The sequence below is a fragment of the Macaca nemestrina genome, chromosome 10 (assembly GCF_043159975.1).
Source record: "Macaca nemestrina isolate mMacNem1 chromosome 10, mMacNem.hap1, whole genome shotgun sequence".
NCBI lineage: Eukaryota > Metazoa > Chordata > Mammalia > Primates > Cercopithecidae > Macaca > Macaca nemestrina.
In genome coordinates, this window is record NC_092134.1 from 10,219,152 (window position 1) to 10,236,748 (window position 17,597).

A 17,597-nucleotide genomic window follows, 5' to 3' on the forward strand; every position below is an offset into this window, starting at 1 on the left:
TTCCTAGTGATCACTAATGTCTTCTTTCTTGTTTCTTCTTGTCCCACCTCTGGGGACTTAGCAATACACTCAGACCCCCGCATCCCCTCTTTACAACTCACCTGATTCAGAAAGCTTCAGCTCACAATCCATGTAATCAAACATCTCCACGGTGAGCTGGAAGCTATGCAAGAGAAGTGGGGAGAGGTGAAAAAGGTGGGTGGGCCGCCGACTCGTCCTGAGACTCCCCGCCCGGATGGGGATGGGGGCACCATGGCTCTGGTGAGTCAGTGTGCCTCTGCCAGGACGACAGTCCTCAAGTACATCCCACCCTTTTAACTTCACCCTCTGGCCCTGGGAGAGTGAGCGTCAACCAACAAGGCCATTCAACCCCACTGCCCCACGCGGACGCCTGGGCGTGAGACACGGTAGGAAGGAGTGGGGAAGCTGAGGGGAAGTGGCCATATAGCCATGCAGAGTGACTCACATGTTGTTGACATCGGTCCCAGCTGCCTTCTCCAATACCTCGTCTGTCACTTCCAGGCCTGCGGGAAACTGGGGATGCTGTGGAAAGAACCCCCACCCAGCTGCCACTGAACCAGGGGCCCGACGCTGGGCCCTGGGCCGTGCTCTTGGCAGACCCAGGCTGTGGTCCACATAGGTGGCAGAGGGCAGTGGAGGGGGTTGGGAGGAGGGGAGCACCCAGCCAGGACAGCGGAGACTGAGGAAGCCCAGTGCTCATGTCCACGGAAATGCCTGGGGAAGCCTGTGCACATGTCCATGGAAATGCCTGAGGTGTTCTAGGAGCTTCGTGACGCCCTGGCTTCCCTGTCTCCCCTTTAGTCACAGTCGGGACAAGAAGGTGAATGGAGACTCATGGAGAGGACAGATCCCATCTTCGATGTCCCAACATGTGCCATAACGTCACAGTGGGAAAAGCCCACGAGTCCCTCAGCCCCATGACTCCCCGGGGAAACCACCTTGAGGTGGAAGGAGATCTTGGTCAGCAGCAGCTTGGTGTAGACATTCACCAGCTGTCCGTACCGGTCATGCAAATGTCCCTGTGGGAAGACAGACAGGGTGAGGGGCCACAGCTCATGAACACGTCCAAGAGTCCTAAAGGACCTGGGCATGAGAGTCACCCGCCACCGGGCACTTCTTCATTCAACAAACGTCTTCTCCTGGCCTCAACCAACCTCCCTCTGTCTCTAGCTTTTTCCCTTAATCTTTCTCCTTGTCATTCCTGCCAAAGAAACCCTTGTGAGAAGAGAGCCCTTTGTCCAGGGCAGCAGGCCAATTCGGAGTGGGGACGCTTTATTAAAGGGCTGGTGCTGGCAGGGAGGCACATCCCGACGGGCGCCTGGACACATCCTCCCTGCTCCCTCCTCCAGCCCCATGGCCCCTGCGGCCAGGCCAGCTGGGCCTGCATCTGCAGATGGCACCATGGGCAGTTTTCCTCGCTTCAAGGGACGTGAGTCAGTGCAGTGGTTCTGGGTTGGATAACACCCCGGTCAGGCCTCCCTGTGGGTCCCCGTTCCAGGGCCTGCCCTGCTCCTATGTCCCTGCCCAGGCAGACGAGCACCCCACAGTGCTCCAGAGAACATCAGAGAGAATCAGGCCAAGGCCCTCTGCCCACCAGGGACATCTCTAAATCCTGAGGTCTTACAGCACATCCAGATTGCAGGCTTCCAGGGCTCTCAGGCCTTGCTGTGTCTCAGGGTCATCCAGCAAATGCGCTCAAAATGCAGACCCCCAGTCCTGATTCTTTAGCAGCAGGTCTAGGGGAGCCCAGAAACCTGCGCCCTGCCACGGGCTCTCTAACCACCACCGAGGTGTCCGGGCAATGGTGTTGCCACATTTCCCAACTCGTGAGGACTAAAGGGCCCGGGTGACTTCAGAGCTGGAGGGCTGACTGGGGGGCCCACTTATGCATGTGGAGCGCCCTGGGGCAGGCCTTCAAAGGCAGGCAGCATCTCCCCGTGCTGCCCGTCCCAGCCACCCGCAGGGAACTGCCCACAGGGAGCCACCCTTCGCTCAGCCCCACACACTCAGGAAAGCCCTGAGTGCCAGGCAGGACCTAGACTGGCTGGACCTACCCATAGGTCTCCGATCTCCCGGATGTTGCTGCGGTACCGCTGGCAGTCATGCAGCACCTGAAGCGCGGGGAACACAGGAGAGGGGGAGTGTCCAGGACCCTGTGGTAGGGCCCTGAGACACGCGCTCCCCACCCGAGGCGGGAGGAACAGCCCAGAGCTACGGGGACAGGAATAGGGCTGGAGCCCGCATGTCAGCGGGATAGTGTCCCACCTCCAGGGAGCAGAGGGAGCAGCTGCTACTCACATTGGGGTGCCCGTCTCGAAGGACCTTGTGGAGAACATGGCAGAACTTCCAGCTGAGAATGGAGCTGCTGGGTAGCGGCAGCCCGATGGCATAGGACCAGAAGGTGAAAGCCCCCTTCTCGTGGTGTGTGCCCAGGATAATGCCTGCAATGTCAAGGCCAAGTGTGGAAGCAGAGACTGGAGCGCGGGGGCTCGACAAACCCGGTTGAGAGGCCAGAGCCGCCAGAAGAGGGCCGGCCCCCAGTCACATGCCCATCAACCCCGGGTCACCAGAGCTCCAGTGTCCAGTCAAGGGGACAGGAGGTAGGACAAGACAAGGAAACCTTCATTGGGCCCAATGGGGGGCGTTTCTGTGATGAGACCGAGATGGGATGGAGCCAAGCTGCACAGGAGCCTCCTCCCCGGGCTCAGTGAGGGACCTTGTGACCCCCGGCACAGCTGACTGCAGCACTATGCTGCTCCCACACCCACACCCGACTCCTGAGCCCAGGAGCCCGCCAAGGATACGCCGGGCGTGCTTCTCCTTCACGGGGGCCTCCTGGGTGTTGATGGCTTTGCTGATGCTGATGGCCTGTGAGGGACAAAGGAGCAGTGTTTAGAGCCCCAGGCACCCACCCCAGGAGACACCACCCCAAGTGGGAGAAGCACAATACCGAACAGGATTCTGCCTGGGTTCAGGCCAGTGGAGCGATGCGGGAGATAGGAATCCCCTCAACCTAAGCCGCCAAAGGACTTCCCTGTGCCTGATTGGTGCAGCTGGAACTACAGTGAACACCAAGAGCTCCAGGAGCCAGGGGACAATGACCAAAGCTGGGCTGTGGCTCCGGGAGGCCATCCTGCACAAAACCTGCACGACCTGACTCTCCTGGCAGATGCCCTGAGCCCAGGTCATGGCCCAGTGTGGTGTCCTCTAGCCCCATCTCCCCTTGCGGAAAAGCAGCTGAGACTGGAGCTCCCGGCTGGGGCCCACCTGGCCTTTGCGGCGCCCCATGAAGGGTGCACATCACATTGTCCCCACTCTCTCAGGAGGCATTCTCAGGAAACTCAGGCTAAGCCCAGGGCCTGTGGCCCACTGCCCCATAGGCTGCCTCTCTCCTGGGTGGGGCCTCGCCCTGTCAAACTTTGTCAAGCTCCTGCTGCCCACCTGCAGCCCAGCCAGGGGCAGAGGAAGGCAGGAGTGGGGTCTGCAGCCGTCACCTGGAGCTGTGCAAGTGGCACCCTCACACTTGACCAAGGCCAGAATCTCAACATCCCTCCCGCTCCACCTACGGCAGTGTCTCATCCCCTCCCCCATCCCCGGCTACTGCCGCCTTTTCCGAGAAGGCTTCCTGGACGTGACAGTGCTCTCGAGGAAGGCTCGTAGCGGTACCGTCACTACCACCCGTTCCTGGCTCTGTGGGGCATGCGGTGTTTCTCATGCGGGAACAGGTCTGCTAAGCCTCTGTCCCCGCCCCCCCCACCCCACCCCCCCACACCATTTGTAGACTGAGAAGAGCTGCCCAGGTCACAGGCAGGAGGGACAGGCAGACACCGAGATGGGATACGCAGCTCCAGGCCAGTCATTCTCCCCAGCCCCCAGCCTCAGCCAGGGCAGCTGGGCCCGAGCCACAGGCTGGCCTGAGCCAGGCAGGCCTTGCAGGGCAGGGAGCCAGCTTGCAGGACCACGCAGCACTCCTGCGCCTTCTCCGGGATGCCGCCGAGCTCTCCCACCCAGCACTGAAGCAGTGGACATCCAATTAGGGTCTACCATGGAATTTCCTCTGTGAGAAAAGCCAGCCCACGAAGCTGAGGGGCCCTTCCTGGTGGGACCTCAGATGGGTGCCAGCAGACTGTGGGGCTGGGCCAGGCAGCCTCTGGGCCACCCCCGGCCCCTAGCGCAATGCTGGCCCCTTTCACACACAGGGCCCATTGTACTGGACCCCTCCCAGGCAGGTGTTCTGGGGCTGCCCTGAAATCTGCTCCCCGTAGTCGGGGAGGAGCTGCGGTCCCATCTCAAAGAACCAGGACCTGAGGAAACACACAGAGGCTCTGGTGGGCCTGACCCTGAGAGCTGCCCAGCCACTGGCCCCCAGGCCTCAACTCCTTCCTTGAACAAACTCGTATCCACCAACTGTGAGAACCCATGGCCGTGAGTGGCACGCCCCCACCGAAGCGGAACACTGCCCATGACAGCAGCCGTGACGATGATAAAGGATCCTGAGTGCCCAGCCCCAGTCAGGCGTGGGCAACTCGCCTCCCAGCAACAGCCCAGGGAAGTGGTGACGATCCCATTTTCCTGGTGAGGAAACTGAGGCACAGAAGGCTTATATACTTTTGTCTGTACAGCTAATAAGGAAAAAGGCAGGGTTCAAAGCCAGGTCTGTCTGACTCCATGACCTGTGTCCTTAGTGACTCTGAACAGTCCCCAGGCAGCTCCTTCCGTGGGGAGGGCCTCCCAGGACAGGAGGCAGGGGCTGTGACTTTCCCCAGCTCATCCCCAAGCAGCCAGGCAAGCAGCTGTCCTGTCACAAGCCAGGCGTGTCCGTCTCCGGACTGTGTAACCCCATCCCCAGCTGCCGACACCTGAGCTGCCACCTGGTTCGGAAGATTCCTGGCAAGAAGGGTGGAGCCGAAGTGACTGGTGCAGACCTGGCTGGAGAGGCTGTGGACACAGAGATGCGGGCGTTTCTCCTGATACTGAGGAAACCCCAGGACGGGACTGAGCTAGGGACCCCAGAAGCAGATAACACATTCTGGGGGAATGGGCCGCCCTCTCCTCTTTGCGAGTAAAGTCATGGTGAGGCCAAGGTGCAGCCACCCCTGTGCCCCCAGGTCCTAGGCTCCAGATGCCCACGCAGCAGAGCTCCAGCTCCCCGCACCCAGCACCCTCACACCCTCCTGCAGCCGCCCTGTTGAAATCTGCACCTCCTGGATGGATGGTCTCTGAGGACCGGGCGCCCTTGGATAGTGGACTATTCCCTTATTTATCACCTTTTCCCCTCACCCAGCAGTCAGCAACATGAGGGGAAGCAGATCGGCCTATAGGTGCTGCTGAACCCCCAGCTCCTCAACGGTACCTGGCACACGAATGACTTTCATGGCAGGAGGGAGACCCCAGGAATGCAGTGTGACGGGGCATGTCTTGGGCACATGGCATGGCCTGTTGTGCGCCTGGGCCTCAGTGCTGCCTGCTCCCCACGCTGGCGGCAGGGGACAGGATCCATGGCAGCAGGGCCCTCCCGGGCAGGGTGCCGGCTGGCTCTGGGAACACAGCCCCGTTGTGTCTAGGACGGGCAGATGTGTGCACCAGGCTCGGAGCGCCACACAAGGAGGCACAGTGCTTGCACAGTGGGAGTCTGTGGCTGCTCCGTGGGCCTCGCCTCTGACCAGGCAGTAGCAGCTAAGCCCTGTCCCACGAGAAGCCTGGGCAGGTCCCAGTGATGTCCCACCTACTCCCCTGTCTGCTGCTGACCCTCCCTTGCAGAAGTGGCTCCAGGAGGCTGAGGGGCTGCAGCAGCACAGGCACTCAGAGGCTCACTCTGTGGTGAAATCCACACAGGGTGTCCTTGACACAGCTCTGCTCTGAGGCTTACAGTCCCGAGGCAGGTCCAACTGCCAGCAATACCTGGTTCTGGGTGCTGAGGTTCTCAACATGCTATCCTCACGGCTGCTGAGTGGGGTGAACGCAGTTCTCCCCGTTTTGAAGGTGGGGAAACTGCAGCATGTCATGGGAGGTAGAGAGCTGCCCAGGCTCATCCCTGGGTTCTCTCCAGCCTGCATTTGTGCCCCGTGTGGCCCCTCAGGCCAGAACAACCCCAGAAGCTCTGACACAAGCCAGAGGCTGCCACAGAGACACCCCTTCGGGGCAGCGCGGCCTTTGAGGAGTGGAAGGGATTATGGACCTCAGCTCAGGGTGGAAAAACCCAGTGCTAGAGAAAGGAAGATCATAAGGATACATGTGACCGCCCCGGGGTCTGTCCGCTACTCAGCACCCAAAGCTCCCATCCAGCTCCCAAGAAGAAGGGGCCTCACACAGAGCCTGGCAGGGCAGTTTCCAAACAGCTGTGAGCGGCCGTGGGGCCAGGGCTCTGCAGGGGATGCAGTGATAATGGGCAGCACAAGAGCATGAGGAGGGGGATGCCGTTCTTCCCACTGCTGGGCACAACAGGGAGGGGTGTCTGGCTGGCTCAGGGGAGGTCTCTGGAGGAAGCAGGACAGAAGCGATAATGGAGGGGGACCAGGCACAGTGGTGCACGTCTATAATCCCAGCACTTTGGGAGGCTGAGGTGGGAGAATCACTGGAGCCCAGGAGTTCAAGGCCAGCCTAGCAAGACCCCATCTCTACCAAATATAATTTAAAACTTAAGGGCCGGGCGCGGTGGCTCAAGCCTGTAATCCCAGCACTTTGGGAGGCCGAGACGGGCGGATCACGAGGTCAGGAGATCGAGACCATCCTGGCTAACACGGTGAAACCCCGTCTCTACTAAAAATACAAAAAAAAAAAACTTAGCCGGGCGAGGTGGCGAGCGCCTGTAGTCCCAGCTACTCGGGAGGCTGAGGCAGGAGAATGGCGTGAACCCGGGAGGCGGAGCTTGCAGTGACCTGAGATCCGGCCACTGCACTCCAGCCTGGGTGACAGAGCGAGACTCCGTCTCAAAAAAAAAAAAAAAAAAAAAAAAAATAATTTAAAACTTAGCCGGGTGTAGTGGCGCACAGCTGTAGTCCTCTGCTACTCAGAAGGCTGAGAACTGCTTGGGTCCAGGAGTGCCTGGCTGCAGTGAGCTATGATAGCACCACTGCACTCCAGCCTGGGTGACAGAGTGAGACCCTGTCTCCAAAGTAAAAATAATAGGCCAGGTGTAGTGGCTCATGCCTGTAATCCCAGCACTTTGGGAGACAGAGGCAGACAGATCACTTGAGGCCAGGAGTTTGAGACCAGCCTGGCCAACATGGCGAAACCCCTGTCTACTAAAAATACAAAAATTAGCCAGGCGTGGTGGTGCGTGCCTGTAATCCCAGCTACTTAGGAAGCTGAGGCAGAGAATCACTTGAACCTGGGAGGCTGCAATGAGCCAAGATCATGCCACTGCACTCCAGCCTGGGCAAAAGAGCTAAACTCCATCTCAAACAAGACAAAACAAAACAATAATAATAGAGAGTTCCACAGCAGCCACGAGACACCCTGCGGAAGGGAGCTGGAGGGTCCGCAGAGACGGCAGAGAGGGGCAGAGTGAAGTCAGCTCCTGCCCGGCTCCACAGACCCTGCAGCTTTTTGGGTCTCGAAAAATCCTTGGAGTCCACACCCACGCCCCAGGGGCCACCTGCTCACAACTCTCCAAGTATGCTCTTATCCTGCCCAGTGCCGGCAGCAGGAAGGGCCTGACCTTTAAGGGCAGAGAGTGGGAGCAAAGCTCAGGGGTACCCAGGGGCCCAGGGGGCAGGTGAGGCTCTGCAGATACACTCAGGATTGCTGGCATTGCCAAGCGTGTGAGAACATACTCTGTGCCATAAGGACAGCAGACAGGTCTCAATAACCTATTAATAAAATCAATTTTATTGAGCTCAGCCTTGTACTGGGCCCTGAGCAGAGAGCATTGTTCCGATGTTACTTCATTAATGCTCCTAAGGAACCTCGGAGCAGGCAGGTGAGGGAGGACATTGAGGCTGCAGGTTAACCACCTGTCCAAGGTCATAAATAACAAAAAAATGTGGGCCAGGCTCAGTGGCTCATGCCTATAATCCCAGGACTCTGGGAGGCCAAGACGGGCAGATCACAAGGTCAAGAGATCAAGACCATCCTGGCCAACATGGTGAAACCCTGTCTCTACTAAAAATACAAAAATTAGCTGGGTATGGTGGTGCACGCCTGTAGTCCCAGCTACTTGGGAGGCTAAGGCAGGAGAATTGCTGAACTTGGGAGGCGGAGGTTGCAGTGAGCCAAGATCTCCAGCCTGGTGACAGAGCGAGATGCCGTCTCAAAAAAAATAATAAAGTGGCTGAGCACGTGCTCCATACTTGGTGCTGTTCTGAGCACCTTACGTGTTGACTCAGTGTCCTCGAGCAACCCTCCAGTGTTAAAGCTGCAGCAGGCGGGCCGAGCAGCTGCCCAAGGGCCCCCAGCTACTAAGAGCTGGGCAGGCTGCCGTTGGAGATGAACCCCCTCAGGTCCCTCCCAGGAGGCCCTGGGCTGCACGGCCTTCACAGTTCTGGGTGCGGGGGTAGGGCTGGGTGCGGAAGTGTATCAAGGTAGACATCCTTATTGTCCCACCACAGGAACCCTGTGTTCCCCAAGGGCCTGCTAACATGCCTCCAAATTGGGAGTGGGCTCTGGATCAGGATTTGTTCCAATCCCGATAACAAAGGCCTTGGGGCTGGTAGAGCCAAGGGGACTCCCCACTTCCCCCATCCCTTGGGGCGAGGGCATCTGCCTCTGGGCTGTGGCCTTTGGATCAGTCCAGTGGCCAGGGGGAGCCCAAGCCCTCAGGATACAACTGCCCTGCTTCCAGGGACAATCAGGCCAGACGGGGCGCTGCCTCGTGAACAGCCCAGAGCTGCACTGGTCCCTGGACTGAGACTCACGGGGCACACCCTGGCCAGCATCTCAGTGAGTGCTGTTTCAGAAGAGGGGAAATTGGGGTGAGGCAGGTGACACTCCCGAGAGGCTCCTGGCCCAGGCTTGACGTGGGCTCCAGATGGAAACAGACTGCAGGAACGGGCACTGGCAGCAAAGCCAGGCGACCGAGCGGGGAGGCTCCAGGCAGCGGCAGCCCCACACGCCAACCCCGCAGCACCCTGTGGCCCAGGAGGCTCCGGAGTCGTCTGTCCACCAATTATACTCTGTCCCCACCTCCAAGCCCGAACACTGGAACATCTTCCTTCCTGCTGTATCTCTAGGCCCAAACCAACATCTGGCTGTCAGCAGATCCCCACTGGGCAAATGGAAGAGTGAACACTCGAAGGAACAAGAGCTCTTTCAAAGACAAGTCCTGGACAACTTCAGGGCACTGAGTCTCTCCTTCTCCAGCTAATAATGTACCACTAGAGCTGCGTAGTAAAATTAACTATAAAACCATTTCTATTTTTAAAATCAACCCTGAAATGAATCAGACCTAAGCATCCTTGTGCTGTTATCATGGCGCCTAACAGTAGCACTCGGCAGGAACAAGAACGTTCTTCAAAGAGCTGGGGCACACGGACGCTGGCAGAGTGGTGGGTTATTTTGCTTCAGCATTTCCAAAGAGTTGAAGGACAGAGAGATCTCATTCAAATGCATTTGCCCCCTCAAAGGCCATTGACGAGAGCAAACACAGGGTTTCTGTCACTGAGGAGGCCGGGATACAGCCACATGCAAAGCAGCGAGGTGGACAGCTGGGTCAGCTCTGGCAGAAAGGAAGTCAGGGGCAACTGCTCTGCTCCATTTAACCTGTATCTCCCCTCACTTGCACTCAGGCCTGCTTGGTCCTGGCCGCTCTGTCATTTCAGCGTTTAGGAAAGCTTCGAAGGGGAGCATGAGAGCCCAGGTTCCCCAGGACGCTGGTTACAATGTTGCCGCCTGACCCACTGCCACCTCTGCCCCAGGCTTTGTGGGTGACACCCAGTAGTAGGAGGACTGTTCCTGCATCACCCCTCTGCCAGACTGGCTCTGGAAGTGACAGGCAGCCAGCTTGTGCAGTTTCGTTCCCTGGGCCCTGGTGACATCACTCCACAAACGCGTCTGTCCCAAAAGCCAGGGGGCTGAGTCAGCTCCAGGCAGATGAACCTACTGCAGTTTGAGGATCATGTTTATTTTTTTTTTATTTTTTATTTTTTTGAGACGGAGTCTCACTCTGTCCCCCTTGCTGGAGTGCAGTGGCCGGATCTCAGCTCACTGCAAGCTCCGCCTCCCGGGTTCAGGCCATTCTCCTGCCTCAGCCTCCCGAGTAGCTGGGACTACAGGCGCCCGCCACCTCGCCCGGCTAGTTTTTTTGTATTTTTTAGTAGAGACGGGGTTTCACTGTGTTAGCCAGGATGGTCTCGATCTCCTGACCTCGTGATCCACCCGTCTCGGCCTCCCAAAGTGCTGGGATTACAGGCTTGAGCCACCGCGCCCGGCCAAGGATCATGTTTATTTTAGCCAGAGAAAAAACAATCTCGCCCCAACTAAACTTTTCTCCAGGGCTCAGTCATTCCCTAGAATGGATGGCCATGGGCCTTTCAGACCCCACCAAGAGGACAGCATCAAAGAAGGGAGACCACCGACCCCCGGGCATCCACTCATCCAGCCACTTATGACGCGACCCTGCCTGAGGACCCCAGGGTAGGTGGCCAGTGCAGGTCTGAGCAGTTGCTCAGTGAGCTCGGCAAGGAGGTGACACACTTCCACTTCTCAGGCAAGCCTGGTCTACACATGCGCCCAGCCCATGTCTGTCTGCTTCCTCCCACTCTGCTGGGCCAGCCGCAGCGTGTCCGGGCAGATGTGGAAGCAGCGCAAATGTCATGAGGACTGGGCAGCACAGTGAGGTTTGGGCAGGAGGACGGCAGCGGGTGGCTGCACAGAGGAGGTGATATTCAAGTCAGCATCGCAGATTACCAAGTTGGGTGGGGAGCGGGGCAGGTAAGGGCATCACCAACAGAGCAGCCAAGGCGTCTCAGGTTAGCCAACTGGGCATCCCTGTCCCTTGGCCAAGCAGGCCTGGACTCCACTCAGAGGCTTTCCACTTTAAGCTGCTGAGATCCAGTGGCCAGCTGGGTGTCATTCACAAATGACCGGTGCAGCGCTGGCTGGAAGGCTGGCGTCTGAGTCAGGTCAGAGACGGGGCCTCAGCTGCCCCTGTCCCTATTCAGAAGGGCCAGCAGTTCTACCAGGCAAGGCTCCTGCTGGCCTTGCCCGCACTTCCTGAGGCCGTTGTTCCCCCAGAATATCCTCCCAAGCCTGGAGAGCCTTCATAATGTGGTACCTCTGGGCTCACTCTTAAAGGGAAGGGCTGTCCCCACTTGCCTGAGTCCCCAACCTCTGTGCACATCTGCTTTTCTCCCAGCTGCCCCAGCACACGAGGACTCCGCTTACAGCTAATCTAAGGCCGCCGGGCAGAGTCCAACAGGGAGCTTGCTTCTCTCTTTCAGCCCAGCCTACTCTTCCAAACACAACATAACAGCCCACACTTACACGGCATTCACTACACACCAGGCACTGTGAACACTTGTACGTCTCCACAACCACTCTAGGAAGTGTGTAGTGTTATGGCCCCCATTTTGTAGATGAGGAAACTGAGGCAGAGCGGTGAAGGGACAGAGCCAGGGGCTGAACCTGGAGCTTGCTCTTGACTGCCCTGCCATTCCACACATGGCCACAGTTCGCATCTCTCCACCTCTTAGAGGGGACAAAGATGACTTGGACCTTCCTGGGGCATACCCCAAAGCTACAGGAACTGGCCAAATGGTAAGAGAGCAAGTGGCGCTCAGGAATGTGTCATGGGCATCAAAGCATATCAGAGACAGGGAGGGGGAGGTCAGGGATGGGTGGCCCCTTCCCACCCCAAGCTGGACCAAGAACAGCTTCTGGAATACCTCTGCCAGGGAGGCAATGTGCAGCCCAGGGGTCGGGAAGTCAGTGGCCTGCCAGGCATCATCACGAGGGCATTGCCGTGTGGGCTGATGGGGTGGAACCCAGCAGAGGATGTCACAGGGCAAGACAACTGCGCATGCCCAAGAAGAACCAGCTCAACGTCCGTGCCATGCTGCGGGCAAATCACTCCTAGACACCTAGAGGTTGCCCTTTTCTAAAAGCCGCCAGGTGATTCTAACACTTGCATTGTCCGGCACAGTAGCCACTGGCTGGTGGGGGCTGTAAGTATTGGAAAGGTGGTGCGTCCAGACTGAGATCAGCTGTGAGTGTCCCCTACACACCTATTTCAAAGATTTAGTAGGAGAAAAAGAATGTAAATTCTCCCATTCATAATTTTTGTGGTAATTACATGTTGAAAGGGCTGTATTTTGGATATAATAGGTTAAATAAAATATGCAATTACAGTTAATTTCACCTGTTTCTGTTGACTTTTCTAGTAGTTACTAGACAATCTAAAAGTACACATGTGGCTTGCCTCTGGTTCCTACCAGGCAGCACTGCTCTGCCATGTGCCCAGCTGAGAAGCCCTCAGTTGTTAATAAATGTTAATCTTGACAGGATTTTGGTTTCACAGGGGATGCTAAGCATGTATGTCACTAACCTGGAAAACTGGACCTATGAACTGTTTCCACATATTGCTCCCCTAGACAGTCCCTGCCCCGCAGGAACCCCTCATACCTGGGTAGTTTTACGTCTACAGTTAATGCTCACCTGCCAGACTTGGCTCACTCAGCAGTGGCCAGAGGCCTTGCAATGTAGTAAAGGGTTTCTCTCATCCTAACCTGAGAGGAATCTTCTGGGCTTGATCCCATCCTCTGGGCCTGCAGGGGAAACTGAGGCCCGGTGAAGCAGAAAGGTTCACAGATCAGGAAAAGGCAGGACTCACCATTAGCATTTCCAGTACTCCTGAGTCCTTCTCCATGATATGCTTCAAAGATGCTTTCTTCTCTAGATTTTAAACTTTTCAGCCCGGGGAGGGAAGGGAGAAAGACGGTTGGGCCAAGTATCTGCTGAGGCCCTGCTATGCCCTGGGTGCTGTTTCATGTTTACATACTGGATGTATTAGTTCCTTATGGCTGCCATAACATATGACACAAACTCGCAGTTCTGGAGGTCAGAAGTCTAAAACAGGTCTCACAGGACTAAAAGCAAAGTAACAGAAAGGTTGTGTTTCCTCCTGGAGGCTTTAAGGAAGAATCCATTTCCTCTCCTTTTCCAGGTTGTGGAGGACGCCCATACTCCTTGGCTAGTGGCTCCTTCCTAGAAGCAGGCAGTAGAGTCTTTCTCACATTGCCTCACTCCGACCTTCTCTCCTGCCTCCCTTGTCCACATTTAAAGACCTTTGTGATTACACTGAGCCCACCTGGTAACCCAGGAGAATCGCCCCATCTCAAGGACCATCTCAGCTGCTGAGAAACTCTAATTCCAGCTGCAATGCCTTACTAACTCATTAACATAGTCACAGGTTCTAGCTACCACACGGTCTCTCTCTTACACCTTACAACAGCCCTATACAATAGATGAAATGATCCGTATTTTTTTTTTCAGACAAGGACACAGATTTACGAGTTAAGCAACTTGCCCAGGGATACAGGCTAGAGCCTAGGTCTACCTACCTACTAGTGCCTTTATGATACCACACCCTCTTTTTAAATGGTACAGGCAGTGTTCAGGTTCCAAATACAGGCATGCTGTATTTTGTAGAATTCTGTATTCAGAAAACAACAGCAACAAGACAATAAAAGTTTGCACCTCCATTTTGAAAAGGGTTTTTTTTTTTTTTTTTTTTTTTTTCCACCAAAGGGACTAAAGTCATAAGGAAGAAAAGCATACACTGGTTTTCTGGACACTCCCCTGGGATTATAAACACACACCATGCAACAATCACAGGCACCAGCTCCCAGCAGGCACATGATCGTCTCCCTTGCCACTCCTGAGTGCTAACCCCAGAGATATTTGCAAACAGGGTGTGTCCTGTCAAAAAACCTCACAGGAAAGCAATTATCTTCCTCCTGACCCAGGAGCCCAGGGGAGGAAAGCGAGGCTGGCAGGCTAGTGAAGATTTAAATTCTATGCCAGGCTAGTGCTCCCGCACAGCACACAGTGCTGTGGTCAATGCAAGACAAGCAGCGTATTACAAAGGAAGCCAGGTCCCTGGAATGCATGTGCTATTTTCTGTCCTGAAAGAGACATGGAAGTAGCAACCTCAGCTCTCCAGGTCCTTTTCCACCATGGGGCCTGGCTGGCGGCTCACTTGATTATTTCTGGGAACGATCTAATTAAATATTAACCACGTACAAAACCTCATTCTTACATTCCTCAATAAGTCACTGTGAAGACGAGCAAACCCAGACAATGAACTCAAACTCCATCTTTCCAGAAAATGGGGCCCTGGAATAGGTGAGTCCTGTGACATTCACCCATTACAAAGTTATTCATTGTAAGTGGCCCTCTTAGCCTCTGAGAAAAACCCGGAGCAAAACAAAACAAAACAATCCACCTTCAGCAAGGCGCCTGTAATCCCAACACTTTGGGTGAGGCGGGTGCATCGCCTGAGGTCAGGAGCTCGAGACCAGCCTGGCCAACATGGTGAAACACAGTCTTTACTAAAAACACAAAAAAATGTGGTGGTGCATGCTTGTAGTCCCAGCCACTTGGGAGGCTGAGGCAGGGGAATCGCTTGAACCTGGGAGGCGGAGGTTGCAGTGAGCTGAGATCCTGCCACTGCACTCCAGCATGGGCAACAGAGACTGTCTCCAAAAAAAAAAAAAAAATCCACCTTCTTGTGTATCAAACCAACCACTAAAATGTGTGGTTGTATCAGAGATTATCTCTTTGACACTCAGGAAGGTTGCTCTTGATTTCTTATCATTTAAGAGTAAGATCAATGAAGTTGGTCCTTCACATCCCATCTCCCCCATGTAGCAATCAGACCTCTTTATACCTCCTCAAGGGCACGAGAAAAAACTCAGTGAATAAACAAAGTTTCTGACAACATCCAGATCTGTCTGCCAATTAAGGTTTTCTCCCTGTGATCTACAAGTTCCTGGCACAATTAATTATGTATTGGTGACTTTAAATTAAAAGCCATACCTTTTATTTTTTTTAATGACGGGCTATCCGGGCTGAACCAGATGATGGTGATGATGATCACAAGGATAAATTGATAATTTGCAGCCAGGTGGGTTCCAGCACCTGGCATTTCTAAAGCCTTGATATCCTCAGGATTTATTATCGCTTTCTGGGTCAATCCCAAGCACAAAGGTTAGAAGGTGTCCCTGAGTTCTCTCTCATTTCAAAACGAAAGCTGTTGCAGAGTGCATGTGCTAACTAGATGTGAAGGCAACCGCAGAAGTCATCGCTCTCTGCAAGGACAAGTGGGACGGAACTTGCAAATAGCCGCCACAAACGCAAATGTCACCAACCTGCTTTAGACAGAGGTGGGAGGGATCCTCTGGCTTCCTTTATCTCTAGAGTAAAATTTTTCAGCCATTTCAGTCTTGGTTGACTTATTTTGGCAAATAAACAATTTGCCCCCCTCTACCGCCCATCCCCCAAGCCTGAGAGCACTTCAAGAGTTTGTAAAATAAAAAGCAACAGGAAACCAGAAACGCAGCAATGTCTCCATCGTGGGTCTCCGGCACAACCACAAGTACAAAACGCACACCCGCGCCCTTATTTAATTTTAAAGCCTTCCCAGGATAGGCATCATCTGGAAGAGATACAGGCGTGGGAGGCGCAGGAAGGGAGCCCCAGGAAGTTTCTGTCTGTCGGGCGCCGGTATTTAATGAGGGGGTGTGCACCTATTTATACGTGGGCAGCGCTCGGGCAAACAAGTCTGGCGACAACGAGCAGCTTTTCACCCAGCAAATAATTGGAGACTGGGCAGCTCTGGGAAGCCGCTCACGAGAGAAGAAAGCTGGGAGTTTAAGGAATTTCCTTTAAGGAAACTGCCCGTGGGGACATCGGTTTCAGGGGGTCGGAGACGGGGGCGGGAGCCGGCAAGGAGCGGTACTGAGGGCGGGGGCCCCAGTCGGGCCGCGCCGGCCCCGGGAGCACCTGGATCCCCAGACCCCTAGACCCCCGGCGCGCTGGGCTCGCGCACACCCAACCCCGGCCCCATCTCCGTCCCCCGCCGCCTCAGCTCCAGCGCTCCCGGCCCGCGCACACCCTGACCCCGGCCCCCTCAGCCCCGGCGCCTCTGGGCCCGAGCGCCCGGCGGGAGTGGGGAGCGCGGCTTCCGGTTCACCTGCGCGCCGGTCGGCTCGGGCCGCGGAGGCCGGCGAGGGGCAGCCGCGGAGCTCTCGGAGCGCCCGGGCGGACACAGGCCCTGCCCCCACGCTGTCCCCCGCCCCTGGCCGGCGCCTCCCGGGCCCCAGCGGTTCGCGCGTGAGGGGACAGGGACGCCGCTTGCCCGCCCGCCGCCCGCTCGCCTGAGTCTTGTCGAACTGCTCGCGCTCGGCCTCCAGGCTGTGGCCCGGCCTGCGGCTCAGCACCCGCGCCGGCACGTTCTTGATGCTGTTCATCCTGCCGCCGCCGGCCGCTCTTGCCCGGCTCAGTCCGCGCGACTCAGCGCCTCACGGTCCAACAGCCCCAGCCTAGGCACCGCGAGGCCGCCGCGCCGCGCCAGGGCCCGCCCGCCGGGGAGGAGCCCACCTCGCCCCGCCCCCGCGCCCGCAAACTCCTCGCCCGCCCCCAACTCCAGGGCACGCCCCTCCCCCCGCACACCTCCAACCCCGCCCCCCGCGCCCGCATTCGCCCCGCCCGCCCCCAACTCCAGGGCACGCCCCTCCCCCCGCACACCTCCAACCCCGCCCCCCGCGCCCGCATTCGCCCCGCCCGCCCCCAACTCCAGGGCACGCCCCTCCCCCCGCACACCTCCAACCCCGTCCCCCGCGCCCGCATTCGCCCCACCCGCCCCCAACTCCAGGGCACGCCCCTCCCCCCGCACACGTCCAACCCCACCCCCAGCGATCCCCGGACACGCGCCTCCCCCCGCACACCCCCAACCCCCCAACCCGCGGCGACCCCGGCACACGCTCCGCCCCCCGCACACCTCCAACCCCCATCTCACAAGGTTGGGGCACAGGCCAAACGCCCCCCCCCAGCTCCTCCCCACCTCTAATCCCCTCCCTAAACCCGGAGAGGAGGGGAGAGGGAGGGGAAACCCCTCCCTCCTCCTTCCACACAGGACAGGGACCCCGGCCAATTCCCTCTCCCAACCCCTTCCCCGAACTCACTAAGTGTTGTCTGCACCAAGGCAAGATCTGGTTAATTGGAGAAAATCTGGCCTCCATGAGTCTGGTCGGTGGCAGCACAGATAGACTTTTTTTTTCCTTTTTGGTCTTAACGTATGTGTCAAAAGGCACACAGTGACACTCTCCCCTCTTTGTGCATCTCTGACATAGCTGCAGCTGTTATCCATGCGGGGTTGCAGGATGCATTTCCAGAGACGCAGCCGGCTCCGCAACCGGACACCTCGCCAGCGCCAGGGACAATGGGGGCTGAGGCCGGGCAGTATTAGGCTGGGACAGAAGGCAGGCGGATCTGAAAGCAAAGTACACCAAGGAGATGCCGCCGGGGGTGGCGTGAGGCTTTTAAAAAACATTATTATTGGCTTCCCCTTAAAATTACTGGTCACAAGACTGAAGTAAAAAAATAAATAAAAGCCCAGAGTCCTCTCTAAGCGCAGCTCA

At 56.8% G+C, this 17,597-nt stretch overlaps 1 protein-coding gene and 1 long non-coding RNA gene across 5 annotated transcripts in view; one reads left to right on the plus strand and one right to left on the minus strand.

Moving 5' to 3' along the window:
- LOC105494235 (huntingtin interacting protein 1 related) overlaps positions 1-17,583 on the minus strand; it is a 28,771-nt gene extending 11,188 nt beyond the window's left edge. For 2 of the 4 annotated variants that reach the window (XM_071070894.1, XM_071070895.1), the window contains exons 1-7: positions 17,142-17,583; positions 2,826-2,889; positions 2,320-2,462; positions 2,076-2,132; positions 960-1,040; positions 467-543; positions 102-163 (exon numbers count right to left, since the gene is read on the minus strand). In XM_071070894.1, coding sequence (XP_070926995.1) covers positions 102-163; positions 467-543; positions 960-1,040; positions 2,076-2,132; positions 2,320-2,462; positions 2,826-2,889; positions 17,142-17,198 — 541 coding nt within the window. In that variant the 5' untranslated portion in view covers positions 17,199-17,583. Of the gene's footprint in view, positions 1-101; positions 164-466; positions 544-959; positions 1,041-2,075; positions 2,133-2,319; positions 2,463-2,825; positions 2,890-12,787; positions 13,498-16,334; positions 16,522-17,141 lie in introns of those variants that run through there. The other 2 variants (XM_011762541.2, XM_011762545.2) reach the window with 2 other exon arrangements.
- LOC139356617 (uncharacterized) lies at positions 16,896-17,597 on the plus strand. Its single transcript, XR_011608717.1, has 2 exons — positions 16,896-16,978; positions 17,310-17,597. It is a non-coding gene; the product is annotated as an uncharacterized lncRNA (long non-coding RNA).